This window comes from Rattus rattus, chromosome 16 (genome assembly GCF_011064425.1).
Source record: "Rattus rattus isolate New Zealand chromosome 16, Rrattus_CSIRO_v1, whole genome shotgun sequence".
In the NCBI taxonomy this organism is placed as follows: domain Eukaryota; kingdom Metazoa; phylum Chordata; class Mammalia; order Rodentia; family Muridae; genus Rattus; species Rattus rattus.
The window spans coordinates 30,250,808-30,276,503 of NC_046169.1; the positions used below are offsets into that span (position 1 = coordinate 30,250,808).

A 25,696-nucleotide genomic window follows, 5' to 3' on the forward strand; every position below is an offset into this window, starting at 1 on the left:
GGCAGGCTTTAAGAGGGCTGCTGGACAGCGGCAGGGATGTGTATGAGTAGCCTTCACTCTCACTTCCTGGCTTCTTCCTCTTCATAGAAATGGCAGATGGATTAAATATTTCCCCCTACCCCCAATTGACAAATGGTTGATTCAAATAAATGAGCTTCGTAAGTTCAGAACTGTCTTTGGAAAGATCATCTCCTGTATTACTAATCAGTGAGGAGGGAAAAGGGCTTTTTTTAGTCGGATTGCAAAGACCGATCCTTGATAATGTCGACATTTGACAAGTTAGTTCTTGCTTTTTGAAGACGGGCTGTTTTGAACGGCAACCTCAGGAGAAAATACTGAGAATTTAAAAAAAAAAAATCAAAGCCAGACAGCCTGGTGGAGGGGGTGCGGGGGAGGTAACCAAACAAACAAAAGCACACATGAGGAAGGAAAGCTCCTGGTTTAACACACACTAGCCGTTTAGGTGGGCATCGTGGCCAGGTGGTCAGGAGATGAAGGCCGAAGGAGGGGCTCATAATCAAACTATTTGTAGTTTCTTCTCCAGATGACGCTCCCCGCCGCTTCTCTTACACATGACTAATCTCATCTATTTTTAACTGCATGTTTTTGTGAACAATTTATCCAGCCATGTCATCAAAAAATGAAATAATTTCATCAATTTCTTTTTCCTCTTGGTCTTTAAGTTGGACACACTTAAGGAAAACAACTTGAAAACTGTGGAAGAGCTGAACAAGTCAAAAGAACTTCTGAACGAAGAGAACCAAAAAATGGAAGAATTCAAGAAGGAAATGTAAGTTTGTCTCTTTTGAGGGGATTTTCAAGTTTTGAAAGGAAAACAATTATCTGAAACGTTTAGAAAATAGCTGTCCCTCTCCCAAAATGCATTCCCCCTGGGCGGATTCAGGAGCCACCCTTAGAACCACAGCGAAGTTGAGGGTCAAGGGGAACTGGGCTGGCTGCTGAAGTAGGAGCCATGGAGTTAGTCCATTGTGGCTTTGTAAAGCTATATAACTATATGGCCGGCCATGAACTAGAGTTAAGTTTGAATGTTTATGTCATAGCTGGTCCTTCAAAAGCTGGACGTGGTGGGGCCTGCTTTCCTTTCATTCTAGCACTTGGGAGGCTGAGGCAGGTGGATGGATCTCTGTGAATTCAGGACCAGCCTGGTTTACCTATCAAGTTCCAGGACAACTAGGGTCGCACAGACACACCCTGCCTCAAATGTAATTAACTAAAAATATCAAAATGAATCCTTCAAAACTTTTTCTAATAGAAAAAAAGTCAGGTGTGGTAGCATATGCCTATAATCCCAAGTACAGGAGTCTGAGACAGGGTAACTACTGTGAGTTAGAGGCTAGCCTGGGCTATAGCTCCATTTATCAAGTGCTTGCTGGGAAAAACTGAGAACCTGCGTAGAAATTCCAAGCACCTACCTAACACACTGAAGATGGTGGTGTATATTTATAACTCCAGGGCTTCAGGGCAGAGACAGGAGCCACCCTGCAGTTGACTGAACATCTAAGGTAGCTGAAAGAGTGAGGTCCAGGCTGAGGAGAGACCCTGTGTCCAAATATATACAGCAGGGAGTGACAGAGGACGACGCCCGGTGTCCACCTCTAGCCTCCACCCACATGTGCACACATACTCACATACACACTTGCACACACACATTCACACACGTGGATAAGAATGTATGTAGCAAACACAAACTAACGTTTTAGTTAGTTCACTCAAGAAGAGCTGAAGCAAATCTTTGCTCTGTGACACAAGTAGTTATGCTGCCTGGAGTGTGGGCCACCGAGGTGACTAGTTCATTTGCGTCACAGGCCTCCCATTGCTATAGTGTTACTCCTAAGCTCTCTGGGGCCACATTAGGTTCTAGAGGACGGGGTATGGTAGGGGGCAGAGCCACAGTGGATCTCACCAAGAGAGCATTCTCATTCCACACTGATTCCATAGGACTCGTCCTTCAGTGAGTGCCCATCACGTCCCATCACCCTTCCCAGTGTGGTGCCATTACCCATAAAGAGGCAAACTCTGGCTCAGTGCAGCTGTAAAGTGTGCGCTTAGCACGTGAGCCCTGAGTCTGAGGCGAGTGGCGAGAGGTGATCTTTACAGCTGGATGTGGCGGTGTGTGCCTGTAATCCCTGAAGTCAGGAGACAGAGGCAGGAGCATGACTGTAAATTCCAGGTCAGCCATCTCACCATCACACACACACACACACACACACACACACACACACACACACACACACACACACACACGTTGTCTTTTTGTCCTGCCCCATGCCTGTGGACGGAGTGGGAGGAAGAGACAGTGGTGCCAGCCACTGTCACAGAGATGCTGGCCTATCTTCCCTCTGATACTTCCCTGAGGGAAGAAGTTGTTGAATGACAGAGAAGCAGGCCCTGTGCCAGGGCCGCTTTAGATTCTTTGTGCCCACCAGGCCTGAGGAAATTCCCCTTCCTGTCAGTGACAAGGCACCCCATGGCTAGAATTTAACTTCCCATAGAAACTGGTGGAAGGAGTCCTGGGGGGTTGGCGAAAAGCCCTGGCCTGTGACTCTGTCTTCTGCCCTAGTCTTGACCACATTTCAAGGCAAGGACATCTGCTTTCAAAGGGCTGTGTGGTGGGAATGGTACTTCCTGGGTTGTTGGGCATTCTGTAGTTGCATTCTTCAGTGCCAAAAGCTAGAGCATGAACAGTTGCGTGTGTCTCTGTGTGTGTGTCTGTGTGTGTCTCTGTGTGTGTGTCCCTGTGTGTGTGTCTCTGGGTGTGTCTGTGTCTTTCTGTGTCCATGTGTCTCCGTGTGTGTGTGTGTCTTTGTGTGTGTCTGTGTCTCTGTGTCTGTGTCTTTGTGTGTCTATGTGTGTGTGTCCCCGTGTGTGTGTGTGTGTGTGTGTGTCTGTGTGTGTGTCTGTATCTGTGTATATGTCTTTGTGTGTCTGTGTCTGTGTGTCTTTGTGTGTCTGTGTGTCTTGGTGTGTCTGTGTCTGTGTGTATCCGTGTGTGTGTGTGTGTGTCTGTGTGTGTGTGTCTGTGTGTGTGTCTGTGCGATGGGCGTACTCGGTAGCCATGCTCTCCAGAGCTGTGGTGTTTGTCCTTACCGGATAGAGTAATGCCACCTAGAGGAACAGTGGAACTAGAAGAGCCGCACTGTCCTGATGGACTCCCTTTCACGGCCACTGTTCTTGTAGCTGGAAACTAGCACTTGTGAGGAGTGTTCTCCATGCTCCCTACTAGAGTCCTTCAAGAGTGCCTTTGATCTTTCTTGGTTAGCCAGCTCCTAATTTCAGCAGGAGAGCCATAATGAAGTGTTTTCCCATTGCCGTGTGACTTTCTCTCTTAGAAGAACTGCCAAACAGTCCAACTTCTCTGGACTATATTTAACTTAATAAACCTATGAGTAAAATGTAAGTTAGTATCAGCAATGTTTATTCTGTCTCTCGTTTTTAAGCTAGGGAATGTTTTCTGTTTTAAGATATCTTGTCCTGTTTAAAAAAAAAAAAAAGAAAAGCAGTTTTAGGATTGGTTAGGATGGCTGAGAAATGGCTTGGTTGGGAAATGCTTGCTATGCGGTCATAGGGTGTCACTCATGATCTCTAGCACCCGTGCAATGACCGATGTGGCTGCGGCACCCATAGTGCCGGTCGGTGCTGGGGAGAGCAAGGGGAAGAGTCCTGGGCCTCACTGGTGCCGGGCTCGCAGATCCTGGAGCTGCAGGCCCAGTGAGAGAACGTGTGTCATCAAGTAAGGTGGAAAGATTGAAGAAGACACTAGTGCGGGCCTCTGGCCTTCACGTGTAGGCATGTGTACCCATGAACGAACTCACACTCACTCACTCATACTAGGCACACACTTGCATGTGTGCCCATGAACGAACTCACACTCACTCATTCATGCTAGGCACACACTTGCATATGGATCCATGAACGAACTCACACTCATTCACACTCACACTACGCACACACTTGCATATGGACCCATGAATGAACTCACACTCACACAGTTGTTAGAAATGTTTGTTTCTTGTATTTGAGATGGAACTCAGCTCTGTGGAATCGGTTCTCTTCCTCTACCTTTACATGATTTCTGGGGTTCGAACCCTGAGTCATAAGACTTGTGTGGCAAGCGCTTTACCTGCCGAGCCCCAGCGGCCATGATTTTGGCTTCTTGTTTGAATTTTTTTACTGCAGTATTTTTTAAGTGGGTGGTACTAAGCAAGTGCTAAATCACTGGTCCATACCTCTGGCTCACAGTATGCTCTTCTTAACACACACACACACACACACACACACACACACACACACACACACACATCATACTATATTATAATCTGTTTTGTGTTTGCTCTTTTGAGACAAGATCTCGGGGTTGGGGATTTAGCTCAGTGGTAGAGCGCTTGCCTAGGAAGCATAAGGCCCTGGTTGGGTCCCCAGCTCAAAAAAAAAAGAACCAAAAAAAAAAAAAGAGACAAGATCTCCAGCCCTGACTGTCCTAGAACTTGCTGTGTAGAGCAGGCTTGCCCCAGGCTTGCCCCAGGCTTGCAGAGATTCACCTGCCTCCTCCTGACTGCTGAGGTTAAAGGCGCTTGCCACTGCGCAGAGCCTCACTGTATGTTCTCTCACCCAGCATTTTCAAAGCTTGTAATCCTAAACACTGTGTATATGTGATGAGAGAAAATGTGTTTAAAGAGGCAGGCTGGCCAGATGTGGTGGCACACACTGTAATCCCAGCACAGCGGAGGCCAAGGCAGGAAGAGCTCAAGTTCAAGGCCAGCTTTCAAAGCATAGCGAGACCTTGTATCAGCAGACAGAAACGTTCTGTGAAGGCAGTGAAACCTGAGAAATACTATATTTAAGTTGGGGGTTTCATTGCAAGAAAAATCTTCTGATTTGTCAAGGGTTAATGGACTTTAGAAATTCAGTGAATTACATACGTGGTGCGTGTGTGTTTATCCATTCTAGCTTGCTTTCCTGCTGCTGTGATAAATACCACAACCAAATGCACCTTGGGGAAGAAAGGGTTTATTTGCCTTCAGGTCACAGTCTGTGAGGGCAGGAACCCAGGACAGGGACTGAAGCAGAGAGCAACGAGGGACGCTGTGCTTACTGCTCACTCGCAGGCTTGTGCTTGGCTCTCTACACAGCCACCTCCTGCCACCCATGGTGGGCTGGGATCCCCCATCAGTCAACAGTTAATGCCCCACAGACATGTGTGCAGGCCAGACTGACGAAGGCAGGTCTTCAGTCGGGCTCTTTCCCAGGCATATCTAGGTTGGTGTTAAATGGGCAAAAACTGATGATATCTGTTATGCGAGTGGGCAGATAGGTCTATGGATCCACAATTAAAATCATTACTTTTAGCTTTTCTCTGTTTTTCTGTTCTTACTTAAATACTCATCTCTGTAAAAGTCGAATTGAGTGTGCTAAGAGAGTTTTTGTTTAGATTCACTCCCCTAAATCTTTTTTTTTTTTTTTTTTTTATTAACTTGAATATTTCTTATATACATTTGAAAGTGTTATTCCTTTCCCGGTTTCCGGGCAAACATCCCCCCCCTCCCCTTCCTTATGGGTGTTCCCCCCACCCTCCCCCAACAGTCTAGTTCACTGGGGGTTCAGTCTTAGCAGGACCCAGGGCCCCTTCCACTGGTGCTCTTACTAGGATATTCATTGCTACCTATGAGGTCAGAGTCCAGGGTCAGTCCATGTATAGTCTTTAGGTAGTGGCTTAGTCCCTGGAAGCTCTGGTTGCTTGGCATTGTTGTACATCCCTAAATCTTCATGAGGTCATCATGGGGTATGTCATGGGTAGGTGGAGGATTAAAGATTGAGAAATCGAATATGCCAAGCACTGCCACCCATTAGACAATTGAAGTTAAAAATAGATGTGTTCATGCATTGACAGATGGAGTCATCCCCAGATGACTGGATTCCGACTCCAGCCACAGATGACAGCTTGCTAAGTAAAGTTTACCCATCACAGACCTACTTAAAATTCAGTATGCTTCAAACCTCCCATGGCAGAAAACTAGAATCTAGTGATTAAGTAAAAATATTTTGAACAGCCATATGTAAATGATAATAGTTCGGAATGTATATTTGATTAATCTTTTAAAGTTTATTTATTATTATTTTTCCCCACTAATTTATTTATTTATTTATTTATTTATTTATTTATTCATTTTACATCCCAATCGCTGCCCCGCCTCTTCCTGGTACCCCCTTCATGCAGTTCCTTCCCCTATCCCCTGGATTAATTTTAATAAGAAGAAAATATCTGAAACATAGATCTACCTTATTGTTTGTGGCGTGTATGTTGCCGATTAGCTGGCAAGCTGTGTTATGCTCATTTGCTTTTAACTAACAAGTAGCATTGTAGAAAGAAGCCATCCACTCCTATTTACTTTGGGAAAAAAAATCCCTTTGGGCATTTCACTTCCCATTGTCCTAAAAATATACTCAGATTCACGCTAGCACCTGACACTCATGGATCACTGGGTTTTTACTCCATCGAGAGAAAATTAGCTTAAAAGACTTATGTATGCCTTTAGAACAAAGTGCTTTGGTGGCAAATTACATCACCGTCGCCATAGTGGGTTTAGTATAACTAACAAATTTTCCTGTAGATGAAGGCTATACTATGAATTTGTCGTTTATTTTACAGCAAAATTTGCTTTTTGTGGGGGGTGTGGGCAGTAGGGATAGTACTAGGGTAGAGATAGTGTTTATTGGGTATTTTAAAGTGTCATAATGGTGGACAGCCAATCTCTTTTTGAGAGGTTAAAACATGTGCCCTCTCCTTCCTACAGCTAAGCGGGTCTCTTGTTGTTATAGATCTTATCGGGCACGTGACCCAGATCTATTTTCCTCAGTGCCGTGAAGCTGTTGTCTCCCACAGTTTCCTTGCTTGTCTTGTTTCTATGGTAACCCTGCACTCACTGTCCTTGCAGAGAAACCCTAAAGCAGGCAGCAGCTCAGAAGTCCCAGCATCTTTCAGCACTGCAGGAAGAGAACGTCAAACTTGCCGAGGAGCTGGGGAGGACGCGGGACGAAGTCACAAGTCATCAAAAGGTCAGTGGCCCTTCAGTGGGGACTTGTGGATCAGGGGTGCTGGTATCGCCTGTTCTTGCCGTCTTCCCGGAGGCTACTCAGATCTGCTCTGTGTGACGGAGTTGTTTCCCATGAGATGGCTCGTGTATCTCTCTGCTTCCAGGGAGCACGCTGCTGTAGAACTTAGGGTCGGAGCGACATGACAGTTCCACTGTCCTGTCACACACACTAGCCACACCAGCACCAGACCTTACAGGCAGCTAGAAAGGTTCTTAATTGATCGATACTGTCCTAACTGCATTTAAACGAGAGGAACCAAGCAGGATCTTCTCCCTACCACAGCTTTGATTCCAAAATATTTTCCTCTTAAGATTTTTCCTCCCTCTTTCACTGAATTGGTTTTCAGGATACGGATTCTAAGAGTACGGTTTGTGTGAGGGTTACCGGGTGATTCTGAAGAGAACGACGACTCTCTTTAAATTTAAAGACACAGCATCTTGCCGACAGACCTGTGAATGTATGTGTGTTGATCTGTGGAGTGTGGGTTCTAATGAGAGTGCATCACAGCCTGCTTGCCGAGATGTGTGTCGCAGACTTCTCCGACGGAAATCGTGCTTAAACACGGGGACAGAAGGGATTGTAAATGATGCCGTGTTCTGCTTTCGACACTTTTCTAACTCCTGAATCAAAATGTCGCTCGCATCTGACCCTGAGCAGCTGCTGGGATTTTGAGCCGTTTATGCTCGCTCTGCACGGGAACGGGAACGTTCTATTGCCTGCTATAAACACTGGCCGTGACTAGCAGAGTAACCTAAAGTCACAGCTCTTCATTTTCATCAAGATGGAGCAGTTTGTGGTGAAAACACCGGCTTTTTCTTTTTGTTTTTTGGGGGCAGGATATCATTGGTTGCCTGGAACTCACCCTTCAGTAGAAGCTGGCTTCAAACCCAGAGTAGTCCTCCAGCTGCCACCTCCCAAGTACTGGGAAAGTCACCATGTCAAGAGTTTATGTCAGACTTCTCAATTTTTATTATTGTTTCCCCCCCTTTCCTCATGTCATAGAGGAAATGCTACCGACTCCCAGCTCCAGGTGATGCTGGCACACAGGTGACTGTGGTGATCTGTCCCCATCACAGTTCCGTATGACAACACTCTTGTCCCTGTGGCAGAAGATGGGGCACAGAGAAGCTAGTAATTTGTTCATCCTCTGGTGACAGTGTCCAACATTTGTCATGTCGCTTGGGCTTGGGACAGGATCAAAGTGAGTTGACTTAAGCAGGGTCAGTGTGGATTCCTTTGATCAGCTTGGGAGAAATCTGAGTTCATGAAAAGTAGAACTGAAGAAGAATTTTCCCTCTGACGTAGCTGGAATGTCGCAGGCTGGCCCAAGGACCGGAAGAGGCGGATTTGAGTTAAATGCTCAGTCTGTCTCGGTTGGCTTCTCTTTTGCCTTTTGTTTTTCCGAGGTCTTTGAATACCTCAGGTGGAGACTGTGGACTCCATCTGGAGGACCTGCAGAGAGGTTGCTCTGTCCTCTTGTGCTGTGATCTCAGCTGGACTAATTATATTCCCTGTGTCTTACTCAGAGCTTGAAGGGGCTGAGGAGACCTCCTGACTCTTGGCAGAGCTTTTCAAAGCGCCCCTCTAGCTTAGCAGCTCCCTTAGCTGTCTACTGAAAAGGCTTTGTGGTCAACGCTTCAAATAGTCTTTCTTCTGGGAGTTAGAAGCCACAACTCTGAAAGCATCTTCCTTTCAAAGTGTGGACCCTGGGATGGTGACATGAGCCTGTCATCTCAGCACATGGGGGGAGGGGCGTGGGAGCATGAGGATCAGGAGTTCCAGACCAGCCTTGGCCACACAGTTACTTTGAGACCACCCAGACCTACAATGGTCAATTCAAGGCTAAAGTGGGCTATAGAAGAGACCTTGCCTTTAAAACAACCAACCAAAAAGTTGCTTCTTATGCCACTTTTAGGTCATTGTCATTTATATTTCGTTTACAAAATACAAGTAGATGCCGACTAAAACATGATAGTGTTGGTGCTGGGCACTTTCACCCTTTTTTCCCCTTTAAACTGAGGGTCAGACCTAGGGCCTTATACATGTGAGGCAAGGGCTGTACCAACTGAGTGACAGCCACAGCCCTGACTATGGAGTTTATTAAAATATGGGATACTAGCCAGGAAGTGGTGGCACACACCTTTAATCCCAGCGCTTAGGAGGCAGAGGCAGGTAGATCTCTGAGTTCAAGGCCAGCCTGGTCTACAGAGCAAGTTCCAAGACAGCAAGGACTACACAGAGAAACTTTGTCTTAAAGAAAAAAAAAAGGACTAGACAGTACAAAAAATGATGATAATAATAACCAGGAAAGATTACAGATCACTCTGCAATGGAGAAAACCACCCACTTAGAATAATTCAGCTAGGTGTGGTAGCTCACACCTATAATCCTAGTAATCATGGTACCTGGGAGGCTAAATTCCAAGTTTGAGTCCATCCCAGGCCACATGGTTCCAGGCCAGCCTGACTACACAGCAAGACCCTGTCTCAATAATCCATGTATCCATCATCATCCATTCATGTATACATATAGAGAAGGGCTTACAACCAACCTTATGTCAAAGATTAATGAACTTGTCTGACTCCTGACTCTTTTTTAAGTGTCGGGGATAAAATCTAAAATCTACATCTTTTTGCATTAGTCAAGCCTCTGTTAGAAATTATTATAAATGAACTATGGCCGTAGGTCAGGGATACAGAGCGTTGCCTGGCATGCCTGAGGCCTCAAGCTTAGTCTCTAGTACCTCAAAAGCAAAGGGAGAGGGGAGGAAGGGGGAGAGGGGAGAGAGAGAGAGAGAGAGAGAGAGAGAGAGAGAGAGAGAGAGAGAGAGAGAGAGAGAGCGAGAGCGCTATATGACAGCTACAGTGTTTGGCAGAAATGCTATTTTAAAATAAAGAGCTTCAGTTGTATTGCTATATTTAGCTACTTTTGTTCTTAAAGTAGCGAAGGCTAGGCTGATAGGGTTAGGTTAAGGTCTGACCCAGGCCTGGTTACAATGGTTGCAATATTGTTACTCTTTGGGCACTCACTGAGATGCGTCACCACTGCTTTTGTAGGGCCCTGACCTTCCTCTGAGACCAAAAGTCGTACAGGTGAGGAAGCAGGGGCTCCTAGAGACAAGCTGAGGGCTTCCCACGGAGATGAGAAGGGTGGCTGTGCCTTAGGACCTGTTCCCTGCTGCTGCCCTGCTCAGGATGAAACGTCTTCGCCTATTTAGTGTCCACTCTTTTAAGGACTAGAAACCAGACAAAACTGTGAGCCAGGAATGTGGGACTTGGGGCCACCGCATCTTATGAAAGTACTCGTAGGCCGTGGGCGTCGCTCAGTGGTAAAGCGTTCATCTCTGATGCGGGAGGCTCTGGGTTCAAGCCCAGTGCCCGACTGTTGTGTGTGTGTGTGTGTGGGGGTGTGCTCTGAGCTCTGCTGCTATTTTTTTTTTCTGTTTCACATGTTTATTTGCTTATAAATCCCAAGACATCCCAAAATATGTCTGCACCCCAAGGTCCTCACTGGAGTCTCTGGGAAGGAAGCTTAACTTCCTCTGGGAGGCCTTCTTTATTTGACAACTATTCACTTCCTGCTTGTCCTTTTCACATTCTCAGGATGAATCATTGCCAGAATTTTTAAACCAAATTCTCAAGAGGCTTCAGAACAAGGCTGGCTGTTTTGAATTAGAGGAATCCCTGCCTCCTGGACAGTGGTTTTGTAGAATATTTCCTCTTTATTTTCTTAGAAAATAGAAGGCAGTGAGGAAATTCTGAAGCTGGGTATAGTGGTGCCTGATTATGAACCTAGCACTGGAGAGGTGGAGAGAGGAGATAGGAGCTTACGTCATCCTCCCGGGGATAGTGAGTTCGAGGCCAGCGTGGGCTACGTGAGACCCTGGAAGTGGGTAGGGAGCAGTGGTGGAAGGAGATGCTAAGGAGCAGGACGTGATTGGTGTGGGCGTGGCATGGAGCCAGAAGTCCTGTTTGCTACGCTAGGCTGCAGCTGTCAGGCTCCGGAGGTGAGGAGGGGTCCCGACAGCCGGACACTTACTGTGGCTGTCTACAGACCTGGAAAGGAGCTGGCTTGGTCAGAAGTACAGCTCCAACCCCTCTGCAGCTTGCTGTGCCAGTGCTGTTAGATGGTTTCCCCCAATCAAAATTCTCACATAAAAGGGGGAGGGGCTAAAGAGATGGCTCAGCAGTTTAGAGCGCTTGCTGCTACTGCACAGGTTCTAGTCCCAGTGCCCACGTAATGGCTCACAACTAACCTCTGTGGGCATCAGGCACTCGTGTGGTACATGGACATACATGTAATATATATATTACATGTATATTACATATATATATATTACATAGATATATAACTTTAAAATGTTTATTTATTATTTACTATGTATGTAACTGACTCCCTCAGATTCTCCTTTGACCTCTACATGTAGTCAGTTATCTTCTCTCATCTGTTATCTGGCTTGGCAGCAAATGCCTTTCCCCACGAACCATCTTCCCAATCCTAAAGTTCTTTCTTGAGTCTTCCTTTGTGTGTGTGGTTTTTTATTTACATGAGAAGAGGGACAACAGCCCGGGTCATTTAGGATTGTTACTGGCCCTAGGGTGTATCTGGCATCAGTAGCAAAGTACATGGTCTTTTAAGCTTTCAAAATTATTACCATTATCATTATTACTAGCATACGTATAAAACATTACTGTGTGCACATGTGTTTGTGTACAGGATGTGTTTATGTGACTGCAGTTGTGCGTTCCATGTCAGACATTTGGAGGACCAGGTCACTAGCCTTGCTCAGCAAAGCTCCTCCACCATCGGAGCCTCCCAGCAGCACGGACCTCTTTTAAGGTGGAATGTGTTAGGTAGAACCAAGTGAGATGGTTTTGTTTAGCAGTCCTGACAGACGTGACTCAGAAGTTGTGACTCTTAGTATAAGAGCATAGACCGTGCTCACGGTGTAGACCGTGCTCACGGCGTAGACCGTGCTCACGGCGTAGACCGTGCTCACGGCGTAGACCGTGCTCACGGCATAGACTGTGCTCACAGCAGGCCTCCTGCCTGATGCTCTGAGTGGTTTGCTTGCTGTTCCATGTTGGCTCATGTCTGTGCGTGCACAGACGTGTTTGCGTGTGCATCACTTCCGGTTTTAAACACTCTTAGCGTGCAGTGCCGTGGCATTACTTTATGCTGTACAACCACTACCTCTTTTTCGTTCCAAAAAAGTCTTAGAACTTCAGAGGGGAACCCCGTGCCCATTTAAGCAGTCGCTCCTCGCTCCCTTCCCCCAGCCCCTGGACCGCCATCCTAAGGGTTTGTGAGTCCTGGACATTACACACCATTGGAACCACGTACTGTCCGGCTCCTTTATTTAACATAATGCTTTCGGGAATGGGGTGTATATATTTTGTTGCTGAATTTTATTTCCTCTGACAGACACATATCGATGTTTATTTGTTCATTCCTGTTGGATGCTATATGCATTCTTTCTCCGTTCCTACGTGACAGTCCCTCCAGTCTGCAGTCCTGCCTGTGTGTGGTAGCTGCCTCTAAATGCCATGTTGGATATTCCGCGAGGACCGAACTCTTTCTCCTCAGCAGTACTAAAGCATGGTCCACACTTACAGCCTGACTTCTCTCTCTCTTTACATCTAAACTTCTAAAATAATAATAATATGGCCAGCAAGATGGCTAAGTGGGTAAAGACATGGCCACAGCCCACCCGACACGAGTTCAACCCCCAGAGCCCATACTTCCCTCTCATCCCTGCTAGTGTGGCCATGCTCTTCTGTAGCCTTTGTCAGAGGTGGCTGCTTTGCAGTCTTTTCTCCTCATTGCTGGGCCTGTCGTAATGCTGCCACTGGTTCTCAAGTGAGGGGGACCTGTGAAGCTTCACACCTCTCTCTGTGCCCCTCAGCTGTGTGTCCCTCCCAGGGACCATGGAGCTACTGGTAGAAGTTACTGGTGGTGACAGGTGGGAATGACTATTTTGTTTCTAGAAACTGTTTTACAGATTTATTTTTTGAAAACAGATTTACAGGTCCTAATTTTTGGCAGCTCCTTACTTTGTAGTCCAGCCTGGCCTTTAACTCACTGGGTAGTTGAGGATGCCATGGCCGCCCGATCCTCTCTTCTCAGCTGCTGCCTGCATGCTGGGATTACAGACAAACACTGCCAAATGTACAGAGCATCATCCCCTTTTCGTAGAGAATTCCAGAAATAACCATGTGAGTTCTGCAATACAAGCAGGCACCTCAGGTGGTCATTGTTGAGATAGGGGTCTGATTTATAGTTGAGCTGTCTGTTCTATCACTTCAAAAGCTCCCAGGGTTTCCGAACAACAAAAGAAAGTTTAAATATATACAATAATGTGAGTTCAATAGAGGTGGACACCTGGTGGCCACTTTTGAGGTAGACACCTGCTTTATCGTTTACAACCCTCACACGTATTCTACCTTACAAAGACAGCAGGTTCACTGAGCTGTCACCATGGAAACACCAGCTTCTCCTCAGGGTTATTTGCAAAATGAGGCTATGGCTTGCTTTTGGAGACTGAACAAGGAGAGGATGGGTCAATAGGTATTTTGAGAAAAGTCATTTCTGAGTGAAGTTTTGGCAGAAAATGAACAAAAACTGGGGCTGACATGGATCGATCTAAATTGGCCCATGAAAGTCTGCCTGCCTTTTAACTAGGCCTAAACTCACAGACATGGGTTAGAAAAGGAAGCCATCTTCAGCCCGTTGTGCGTTATTTTCTAACACTGGTGAAAAGCCGCCATCAGAATCGTATTCTAAGCTCGGGGAACACTGGGAACCAGTGCTGTTAGAGGCTGAACCCCAGGCTCTCCCTTCAGTGTCTAGCTGCTCTTGCTTTGTTTAAGACAGGGTTCCATGGAGCCCAGGCTAGCCTCAAACTTACTAAAGTAGCTGAGGCCAGCTTTGACCTTTTTTTTTTTTTTAAATAAAATATTGTATTTACTTAGAAGCATTCAGAATGTCAACAAAACATCCACCATTTTTTTGCAATTACAGAGTGGTATTCGGTTAACAGAACAACAATTACCTTTGTATAAGCTGCATCAGAGACAACTGAAGATGGGGAAAAAATGCAAATGAGGACATTTTGCCTCTCGGCTTCTTAGGATCTCCTTTGCCCATGTTTAGTTGATTTTCCTCTGTGAGGCACAGAGTCGCCCAGTGCCCATCCGGCTCTCCCTTGCCCTGGCGCTGTCTCTATGGAGCTCAATGTACTGCCCAGCTTTGAACTCTTTTTTTTTTTTTTAAAGATTTATTTATTCATTTATTATATATAAGTACACTGTAGCTGTCTTTAGATACACCAGAGAAGAGGGCATCGGATCTCTTTACAGATGGTTGTGAGCCACCATGTGGTTGCTGGGAATTGAACTCACGACCTCTGGAAGAGCAGTCAGTGCTCTAACCACTGACCCATCTCTCCAGCCCTGAGCTGAGCTTTGAACTCTTAATCATCCTGCTTCCACCTCCAAGCAATCTGGGGACAGTCGTGTGCCACTGCACCAGCTAAAACCAAGGCTTCTTGAGCCGCCTCCACACTTGCCCTTTCTGCCTGAGATATTTTTATAGCTCCAGGTACAGAGGCACATAAAATAAGTATACCGACTGAACATCTTCTCAATAATCGTAAATTTATTTTAGATAATCTTTTCAGGTACATATAATTTTACTGCTTATTAAAGATGAAAGAAAAATCATATATGAATGATATAGGTTGCTTTTTTTTTTATCAGAAAGGTAAAATGTTGGCTGAATATTTAATACTGCAGAATGTAGAATAGCTTCAACACTTTTCAGAGTCGATCGATATTTTGATTTTGTCCTTCCTTCCAGCACTTGGGAAATAGAAGCAAGTGGATCTCTGTGAGTTTGCGGCCAGCCTGGTCTCTACAGAGTGAGTTCCAGGTCAACCAGAGCTACAGTGTGACCTTGTCTCAAAACAGACAGACAGACAGCAGTTTTTATAACTGTCACAGGAATATGAAATACCTCATGGCAGAAGTATGCTTAGGGCCATTTCAGAAGTGCTGGAAATTCTGTCCTAATCCATGTCAGAATTCATTTAATATTTTCTCACTGTGTTGTTGTATTTTTAAAAATTGTGCATGTGGATGTGCATGCGTGTGGGTGCTGATAAACCCCACACACATCACACGCAACACAACAAAAATAAAAGTTAGTGTGGAAACTTAAGAAACCTCAGTGCCGGGGTTGGGGATTTAGCTCAGGGGGAGAGCGCTTACCTAGGAAGCGAAAGGCCCTGGGTTCGGGTCCCCAGCTCCGGAAAAAAAAAAAAAAAAAAAAAAAAAAAAAGAAACCTCAGTGCCTAGGCAGGAAAGGAAATTATTAAAACAAAATTGTTAAAATAATTTTTAATGAAATTATTAAAATTATTAAAACTAAAACCCTAAAACAGCCAGAGAGATGGCTCGTCTGGTAAAAGGGATAGCTGCGCACACAAGTCTCATGAGTTAGAGCTCCAGGACTCGTGGGAGGCAGAGGCAAGGTCCATCTCTGTGAAGCAGGTCAAGGATAATTTGGTGTACGTTAGGGCTCCTGGCTAGGGCTGCACCGAGAGACCCGGTTAAATGACAACAAAAACAAACAAACGTTGAATGGGACGGTGGGCATCTGGAATCCCAGTACCTGTGAGGCAAGGGGTGAGGTGGAGACAAGAGCGTTGCCCAGAAGCTCACGGGCCGGGGCCTGAGTAGACAGTGTAGTGTGCAGCAGCAGAAAGAGGAGACACCTGCCTGCCGCAGTACAGTGAAGGCAAAGACCAGATCCCGGAAATCGTCCTCTGGCCTCCACAGACCTGTGCCTGGGCACTCAGACGCACTAACTAACTAAAAACAACCCATGTGTCTTTAGTCTGAGTTGTCTGTGTGTGACAGCATTGAGGGATATTTTCTTTTGATTTTGCCTTTTTTTAATTTTTAAAATTTTATTCTTCTCTCATATATTACATTCCAAACACAGTCTGCCCCTCCCCTCCCCCCATCTCAGTCCTCTTTCCTGTCCCATCCCCATCCACTCCTCCTCCTTTTATCTGCAGTAAAGGGTGGGACTCCCGTAGAATTCAACCAAATACGGACTGTCATGTAGCCATAGACCAGGCACCAGCCCTTGTATTAAGGCTAATCCAGCAACCCAGCAGAAGGAAAGGGTTCCCAAAAGCAGGCAAAAGAGTCCAAGACAGCCTCTGCTTCCACTGTTAGGAGTTCCACAAAAAGACCAAGGGACACAACGTTAACACATATCCAGAGAACTTAGGTCAGACCCATGCAGGCTCCACGATGGTTGGTTCTGTCTCTGAGCCCCTATGAGCCCAGCTTAGTTGATTTCTCTGGATATTATTTGGTGCCCTTGACTCCTCCAATTCCTGCGATTCTTCCTCCTCCTCTCCAGCAGGATTCCCTGAGTTCTCCCTGATGCTTGGCTGTGGGTCTCAGGTCCGTTTTCATCAGTTGCTGGATGAAGCCTCTGATAACAGTTATGCTAGGCTCCTGTCTCCGAGTACAATGTAATTTCATTAGGGACCATTTCACTGCCTTTTTAAAAATTACCAGTCCTGCTTAGCTCTTTCCTGGGTCTCTGCTTCCCGGCCCTCTAGGTAGTGTCAGGGGTAGTGTCTCTCATGCATGGGATTTTGTTCCTATACAGTATTCTTAAATCTTTTTTTTAAAAAGAGTGTGTTTAATTTAAAAATTAAGTTAATTGTTCTTTAACAAAAGAATAATTTTGAGTGTGGCATGCTCCCTGAGGCCAGCAGCCTCTGCTTTGGTGAACAGTCTTTTACTTGTCAAGCATTATATTAGAAAATTTGCCAAGAGACCAACAGTTACTCATGGTTTTCCCTGAGCCAACATGTCTTAACTTTCTTGCTTAGGATCTGCCTCTGTCACAGAGGTCCTCATCCTGAGGGTCATGACCCCTTAGGGGATGGTGGTCAAATGACTGTTACACAGGAGTCTCAAATCCGATATTCTACCTCTCTATTTACATTGCAATTCATAGCAGTAGTAAAATTATAGTTGTGAAATCGCAATGAAAATAATGTTATGGTTGGGGCTCACTACACCATGAAGAAGTGTATTAAAGGGTCTCAGCATGAGGAAGGCTGGGAGCCAGTGCTCTAGACTTCTCCAGCGTCCTGCTCACCTGTAGCACTTGAAAGAAGTTCCAAGGAGTTGTGCCCTGGCCCTAACAAGTGTCTAGGCTGAGTGGCTGCCAGGGTGTTAGGACTAAAGGGACAGTTCTTTTCGATTTGGCCTGTGCAGGGAAGGGCAATTATACCTGGACAGAGAATATGGCACAGAGATTCCAGGGGACTGAGGGAAAGTAGCTGAGAGTCAGGACTAAGGACTAGGACAGTGTGTGTGCATGACATAAATATGAAGACAAGGCATGGCATATGGGTACCAGGGTCATCAGACTTGGCTGCAAGGGCCCTTCACCCCCTGAGTCATCTCACTGGCCCACAGTATTTAAATTCTCTGTTGATCAGCCACTGGGTGTGGTCTGGAAAGGGTACGGTCCAGCAGATGTGGCTCTGTGGTTTGTTTTGTTTTGTTGTTTTTGTTTGTTTGGTCCTTTGGCGGTCCTTGAAGAAGCTGTCTCTGCTCCTGCTCCTAGAAGCTGGCAAACAGTTCTGTCTTGGGTGGGGGAGGGGCCCACAGCGGTCCTCTGACGTCCTCCTTACATCTCTGGAAGCACTTAGTCACAAAAGACCTTCTGGATCCTTCCCTCCCCTCTTCCAATCCCATCTGCTCTTCTAAGAGCAGAAAGAAGTCTGTCTGTCTGTGTGTAGGAGGCGAGACGAGAAATCCTCAGACACAGAGAATGTGTTTTGTGCTGTCAAGGTAGAGTTGCTATTTTGGACCTCAGAACTCTCGCTTGGAGAAGAGACTGAAATAGCACAAATGAACCACTTCACTGGGGAAACTGGGAGGAAAAAAGATTCTCAGATTCTCAGCAGGGGAGTTAATCCTGTGAGAAGCTGGGCTTCCAAGTGTGCTACTATCCTCCAGAGAGCACGCATCCTGACGCATTCATTCACCCTGTGGAGTGACTGAGCACCTACTCCGGGACTGTCCCTGCTCTAAATTACAGCCGGGTGCAAACCGGAAAGTGCCACGCCTCTTGCCATTCAGGTGGCTTTACTGAGCCTGGAGAAGCAGAGTTGGTGCTCGTGCCTGGCCTTCATTCCTCCCAAGCTGGTATCTCAGCTGAAATGGCGGGTCCAAAGTGTCGCGCGCTGGTTTTCCCTGCTCCACGGCTCGTGTGTTTTTCTTCAGAGCTTCATGAGGATTTTGCCTGAGTGTATGTCTGCGTAGCGTGTGCGTGCAGTGCCTGTAGAGGCCGGAAGGCATTTACCGGACGCTCTGGAACTGCGGTTCCAGGCAGTCGGGAGCTGCTGTACGAGAGCAGCCAGTGCTTCTAACCACTGAGCCGTCTCCAGCCCCCTCTCTTGTTTTTGATGGGAGCTCTCGGGTACTTTTCTGATGTCACGTCCCCAAGCTGTGAATATTTGGGTGCAGCCTTCATTGCCATGTTTTTTTCTTGATATGAACCTCCAATTCCTGCCCCGGTCACCTGTATTTTCTTTCTAAGCTTTAGTTATGAAGAGTGTGGAGCACACGCAGGGCATGGACCAGCCAGTGTAGTGCTCCTGTGTCCCGTGTCCTCTGTGATGAGTGCTTAGCTGCTCCTCGCTAGTGATCCACCACACTCCTCCGACAGCCTTTCCTTAGTAGATGTCTTTGAGATCGGGTCTTCTATGTATCCCAGCCTAACGTCAAACTCTCTATTGCCTGCCTCAGGCTCCTGAGTTTGGATATTATTGGCATAAGCTAATATGCTTGGATACCTTAAATCGTTAGGTGTGAGTTGGTTTTTTATTTTTTGAGACAGAATCTCTTGATACAAACTGGTCTCAAGTTCCCAATCCTCACTCCTCTGCCCACTCAGTAAATGCTAGGGTTATGCGGACATGACATCGCTCTTGATCTCATGAGTATTATTTTAAAGCAAGTTTACAATTTTTTCTTTTCCTTCCCGTTTTTTGATTTTGCTTTAGAACTGGTTTACTATATTATCCAGGCTTGATCCTCCTGCCTCAGCCTCCTGAATAAATGGGACTGCAGGTATGTACCATTGTGCCTAGCTTATGAAAAACTTTTATCTGAAAAAAAAAGAAGCACTATTATTCTTCATAAATTGAAATACTATTTTAAAGTCAAACATATCATACATGTAGCTGGGCATGGTGGTACATGCCTATGATTCAGCACTGAGGATGCTGAGTTTGAGATAAGCCTAGGCTTAATAGCAAGACCTTATCTGAAAAAAATAAAATAGATTTCGCTTATCAAGGAGGTTTCTTTAAATAATCAGTCACTACTTAATATCTGAAAAATTCCTTCTCTTACTCTAGGCCTATAGTTTTGACATTACTGCTAATCCATATAAATGGAATCAAAGCAATATAGAACCTTATGTGTGGTCACAATAAATATAAATGGGTTAAAATACTCCAACTAAAAGAAGTGAGAGAAGTGTTTTGATTTTTTTTTAAATTAAACTATAATTTAACTATGTGCTGTCTACAAGAAACAAAGATTACACAAAGCAGTTGAAAGTAAGAGACTAGAAGATGCTCTCATACAAATAGCAACCAAAGTCTCCAGGGCAGCCAGGGCTACACAGAGAAGCCCTGTCTCAAAACAAACCAACAGGCTAAAATGGCTATTGTGGCTTACTTCTGTATAGCAGAAGCAACTATCTCTACTTACTGACATGTGCCACTGACCCTCGTTTATGATCTTTTATGGGATAATAATAACAACAGGATTTTATAATAAAATGAAAGGGCTGCAGAGATTTTTTTCTGTAACCACTGTGTTTTATAGGTGACATGTGTCTTTGCTGGGTATGTGTTGAATCAGCAGATGAGTCACAGGAGCTCTGCTGAGAACAGGTAGCTTCTTTCTTGACTTCCCCAACTTCTTGACACTGACCCCTGTGATCTAAGTAAAGCAGCCCGGATGCCAATGTTGGAAGTGTCATTCAGTGGACATTTACTGAAAGCTTGGCCTACACTGTGTAGGGCTGGGCGTGGCAACCTTAACCTTAACCTATCCCAGCACTCTGGAGGTGGGAGCTGGAGGCCATCTAGCAAATTCTAGGCCAGCCTGGACTACATGAAACTCTGTGTTTAAGAAGGAGCTGGATATGGTTGTGCACCTTTAATTCTAACATCTGAGAGGCAGAGGGAGGTGGATGTGGCCTGTATAGTGAGCTCCGTCCAGCGGGGATCACATGATGAGACCCTGTCTCCAAACAAACGCCTTTACATTCCATTCACAGTGCTCTGATTTAAGATTTTGAATTCTCAGGCTTGTCCAGAAGGGGTAAGCCATCAGATCTGAGGGGTTTTTTAAAGTGGTAAGTACCCTCTTGGTGGGAACTTCTTGCCAGATTCACTGCTTGAGGGAAAAGGGATGGAATCTGCTGCCTTCGTGCGGGCTGGCTGGGCCGTCTGAAGGAGCAGCGGACCTCCGTGGACTGCTATCAACTGAACTCTTTGTGTTTTTGTTTTTCAGCTGGAAGAAGAACGATCTGTACTCAATAATCAGTTGTTAGAAATGAAAAAGAGGTAGGTGCTCTCTGCTTTATTGATACGTGTGTTTAACAAGGAAAGCTTCAGAATGTGTGTGTGTGTGTGTGTGTGTGTGTGTGTGTGTGTGTGTGTGTGTGTGCATGTGTGTGTGCGCGCGCTTGCTTCTGGAAAACAGTAAACTTCTTATATTCAGAACATGGCGTTGTGGTATTTTAGTGCTCACGATTGGCAAGTTATGCAGGTCCGTTTATGCAAGTTTCAGATATTTAAGTTTTTAAGCCATTTTCAGTTGCATTCACTCAGTAGAGCTCTAAACGCAGATTGCCTCATACTAACGCCACTGTCTGGTCTCAGAGATGAGCACCGTTACAATTGCATGTATGACAATCACATTAGATATAAGTGTGACTTCACTTATGGAAAGTTTGATTTTTCAGTAATAAGTACTTTGTCTCTGTTATTTATTATCCCTTCATGATAATATATAACTTTCCAGGTGCTTTTGAGTAGAGATAAATGTGGTCCACAGAAATTAAATATTTAGGCCAGGTCAGGGTAGGATGCATCTGTAATTCCAACACTCAGGAGGCTGAGACTGGAGGATCATAGATTTGAATCCAACCTGTGCTATATGTCAAAATCCTGCTCAAAAAAAAAAAAAGCCAGATATAGTGGTGCACACTTTTAATCCTAGCACTCTGGAGGCAGAGGCAGGTGGATCTCTGAGTTTGAGGCCAGCCTGGTCTACAGAGTGAGTTCCGGGACAGCTAGGGCTACACAGAGAAACCCTGTCTCAAACAACAACAACAACAACAAACAACAACAACAACAACAACACAAGATCTAAAATAAAAAGGAAAGAAATGAATTACTGCAAAGTCTGATGCTTGCCCACTCCCATGGCCTTTGCTCTTTTAGACCTGGGGTAGTTCTGTGCCTCCCTCAAGCTCAAGGGGCGTAGAGTGCACAGTAGTCCATCTTGCTTCAGCATTCTCAACAGATGTGGATCACAACAGCAGCAGGAACGTAGTGCACAGCAGGCAGAAGCCGGAGGGTGAAGAGTCCAAGGCTGTCCTGTTAACCTTGCAAATCCAAGGCTAGTGTGGGCTACAGGAGACAAAAACACAAAAATGGCCAGGCACAGGCCTTTAACTCAGCACTTGGGAAACAGAGGCAGGAGGATCTCTGTGAGTTTGAGGCCAGCCTGGTCTGCAAAGAGAGTTCCAGGCTAGTCAAGCTATGTCGTGACACCCTTTCAGAAATAAATAAACAAATAATTGGCTAATTAATTAAAATGAAGTGGGGTTAAGTGGCACAGAGCTTGCTTACCATGTGCGAGCTCCTGTACTCATCCCTCACCAAAGCCAATCAAACTACAGCACCATCTGTGATCCTCCGAGGTGAGAGGATCAGTAGTTCAAGGTCACCCTCAGGTACATGCCACATTTGAGGACAGCCTGGACTGCAGGAGACCCTGTGTTTTAAAAGAAAAGAAATTTAGCTTATTCCAAAATGAAGTTCTCATGCCCCTAGCAAGGTCAGAGGAGGCTGCCCACTGGTATCTGATAGATGTGGTTCTCTCTTGGGAACACAAAGCTTTGTTTAGCCTACGCAGTGTGGCTTTAATCAAGAAACACTTAGCTTCCTCTGAGCCTCTCTGAGAAGGTCTTTCGTTCTAGAGCACACAGATGTCTCACTCTGGTCAGGCTTCTGCAAACAACAATGAGGCCTTGCTCCTTTAGCTTTCTCAAAAGGGGCAAGGGAATGAAGCAGGCTGATGTCAGTATATAATCTCGTTACATTTACACACTGCTCTAATTCACAAGTCCTCATAATCTCAGATGTCCCAGCAGAAGCTATGGTGGGGTGTGCATTGTCTAATGATGAAGCAGAGGCCCCAGGCCAGAACTGCGCTAAGAACTCAGGCTGATGAAGGATAGGTGCAGGCCTGAGGCTTGGAATGTTGGGGTTTTGTGTTCTGTCCTCTGTACCTTTAGCCTCTTATTTATTACCGATTTTTGGAAGATTTTATACTTGATAAGTTCTTTCTTATCACATGACTGATTAAATTATATGTTTACCAAAGTGACTCTCAAAATTACTGCTCTTTTAAGCCAGGCCCAGTGGCTATTGGGGAGGCTGAGGTCAGAGGGTCACAAGTTCAAGGACAGCACTAAAAAACGAGATCTGTCTCAGAAAGTTGAAGTACTAGAAGGTCTACACGTGATCGGTCACTTGCCGGCACTTGTGATGCCCCAGTTTCAATCTCCGACCCACATCCAGAACGTTAAGATGGCTCCCGCTAATTTTGATGAACAAACATAAGGATTGTAATTTTTCTGAAAGTGAAAATGTTTTAAGTTTAGTTTCTACATTTAAACTGCTTTTCTCTTGGTAAGCAACCCTCATGGACATTTGCTTCTATCATGGAAGGCTGAACTGGAATGTATTTTAAAATAGGAACAATCCAGACCCTTAAATGCCTCCCACATGTCCATTTGGTAGGGGTTCCTTTGCAGATGTCTGCTTTGCAGATGTCTGCTTGTGATGGTTAGCTGTAATCTACTCTGCAGAGAGGACTAGAGATTTCCTATGACCTTGATATAACCACCTTCCAACTTCTTAAGTGACAAAAGCACACACACATTTCCTTCATTGATGTAAGAGTCAACAGCCATGTGGACGGTTTAGTTTAGAAGTGAGGGTGGAAAATGGCCACCTTCCTCATGGTCATGCTAAGGACTTGCAGGATTCCCCCAGGTCCGGTGAAGCAGACCCTGAGGTGTGAGCTCTAGCTCAGCACGTGACCTCTAGCCTAGCTTGTGTAAGGTCCTGGGTTCCACACAGTACTTCTCCCGTGGGATCTGAGGACCCCAAAGCTGCCCTTGCCCAAGGAGCAAAGTTGAATTGTAAATGAAGGCTGGTGAGACGGCTTCGTGGGTAAGAGCACTTGCCCCTAAGCCTGACAGCCTGAGTTCAGTCCTCCAGACCCACATGGTATAGAAGGAAAGAACATTCCAGCAAGTTGTTCTCTGACCTCCACACGCGTATGCCACAGCACGTACGCCTACACACACATACGCAATACTTAGAGCCATAAATACATACATGTGTACAGACACACATACACACACGAACAAATAAGTAAATAAAATAACTTTAAAATTTTTTTTTATTATAAACCAAGCATGGTAGAACACGCCTGCAGTCCCAGCACTGGGAGGTAGAGGGGGAGGAGCGGAAGTTCAGGGTAATATTCAGCTGCACATCAAGTTTAAAGCTAATATGGCTACAGGAGACTGCTGTAGAGAAATCAGTAGTGTTCGCTTTGGGGTTTCGGTATCTATAAACATTGTGTCTCGGGTAATATGTACTGAAGGTTTTCCTCTGAATTTAAAACTGTAATCATTTGCAAAACTGGGCGACAGCTGGGCACACATCCTTAAGAGCAGGTTCCAGCCATTAATCCCAGCACTCAGGAGGCAGAGGCAGGGGCAGGGGCAGGGGCAGAGAGGCAGAGGCAGAGGCAGAGGCAGAGGCAGAGGCAGGCAGAGGCAGAGAGGCAGAGAGGCAGAGAGGCAGAGAGGCAGAGAGGCAGAGAGGCAGAGAGGCAGAGGCAGAGGCAGAGGCAGAGGCAGGAGGATCTGAGTCCGTCAGCCTGCTCTATACAGTGAGTTCCAGGCCTGCCAGGATTACATAGTGAGACCTTGCCTTAAACCAAAACAGAACCAGGAGAGGGAGTTAGAAAGAGGTTCCCAGGGACCTAACTGGTAAGGCAGAGCTGTGTAACTTCCAGACCAGGCGGCACGTGCTCCTCCATTGCTGCCCAGGCTGATGCACCCTGGGAACTAGCTTGCCTCCCTTTTTTCTCTGGGCTTTTTAATGTCAAAGAAGGGACAGCAAGGCCAAAGTCTTATACGTGGATCCCTGGGGGTCTGAATCCCTCTGGTGGTCCAGAACGTCAGCCCTGGAGGATGCCAGTCCCGCCTCCTCTCCCGCCGCGGCCTGCGCTGCCCCAGCCCGTTCTGCTCACTGTGGGTGTAACTGTCTGACTGTCTCAGCTCGCGCTGCTTACCAATGCTCATCTCACCCTCTCTTTTCCCTTCCTACTCTTGCTTCCTTTGCTATATCTGTGTGTCTTTCATGGTAAGACTAAAGAAAGTCTATCCACGTTATAATAAATAAACCATATATTTTTAGTAAACCAAATTGTTGTATATATTTTTTGGCTGCCTTTGTCCCTCTGTGTCTTGCTTTTGTTTTGTACACTATGCTCAGCAGTACACACACACACACACACACACACACACACACACACACACACACACCCTACCACCACACCACACCACACTTCTTTTAATATCAGCAAAGAACTTGAGTGCAAATTTAGTTCTCCTTACTGTATTTGCATTTTTCTTCATGTCTCTAATATTTGGTTCTTATTATCTTGCATTTTAAAGCTTGCCCAGTAACACTTTAAGGTATTTGCTTCATTACTGGACGTTATTTCTTATGTGAGTAGTAAGAAGAGAATCTGAGCGACGTATTCCCACGGGGGTGGGACAGGAGTTTCCGGCCCTGATCCCTTCTTTCACACGGCTAGCTTCCTTTCTTGGTATTGGTAGCATTTGTAATCCCTTCTAGTCAACATGGTTTAAACTAACAGTTTGCTTCTCATACATCAGGAATGTTGGCATAGATGTTTTAATTCAGCCCCTCTTGGTTTGTACAGAGGAATTAGGGCATAGAAATTGCCTTAGAACCCATCAGTGAAGATCCGTCACAGATGCACTGCCAAGCCTGTGTGCCCTGTCATCTGGTAGACTTCCTGCTCTTTCTTCCTCGTTCTCTTTCTCCATTTTTCTTTCTTTTAACATTTAGTGTGTGTGTGTGTGTTTGTCTGTGTGTGTATGTGGTGTGTGTATGTATGTGTGCGTG

At 45.7% G+C, this 25,696-nt stretch overlaps 1 protein-coding gene across 6 annotated transcripts in view; it reads left to right on the forward strand.

Moving 5' to 3' along the window:
* Nucleotides 1–25,696, forward strand: part of Clip1 (CAP-Gly domain containing linker protein 1) — a 77,499-nt gene that overhangs the window by 43,478 nt on the left and 8,325 nt on the right. For 5 of the 6 annotated variants that reach the window (XM_032887165.1, XM_032887164.1, XM_032887168.1 and 2 more), the window contains 3 exons: nucleotides 684–790; nucleotides 6,954–7,074; nucleotides 20,742–20,794. In XM_032887165.1, coding sequence (XP_032743056.1) covers nucleotides 684–790; nucleotides 6,954–7,074; nucleotides 20,742–20,794 — 281 coding nt within the window. Of the gene's footprint in view, nucleotides 1–683; nucleotides 791–6,953; nucleotides 7,075–20,741; nucleotides 20,795–24,909; nucleotides 25,051–25,696 lie in introns of those variants that run through there. The other variant, XM_032887163.1, reaches the window with a different exon arrangement.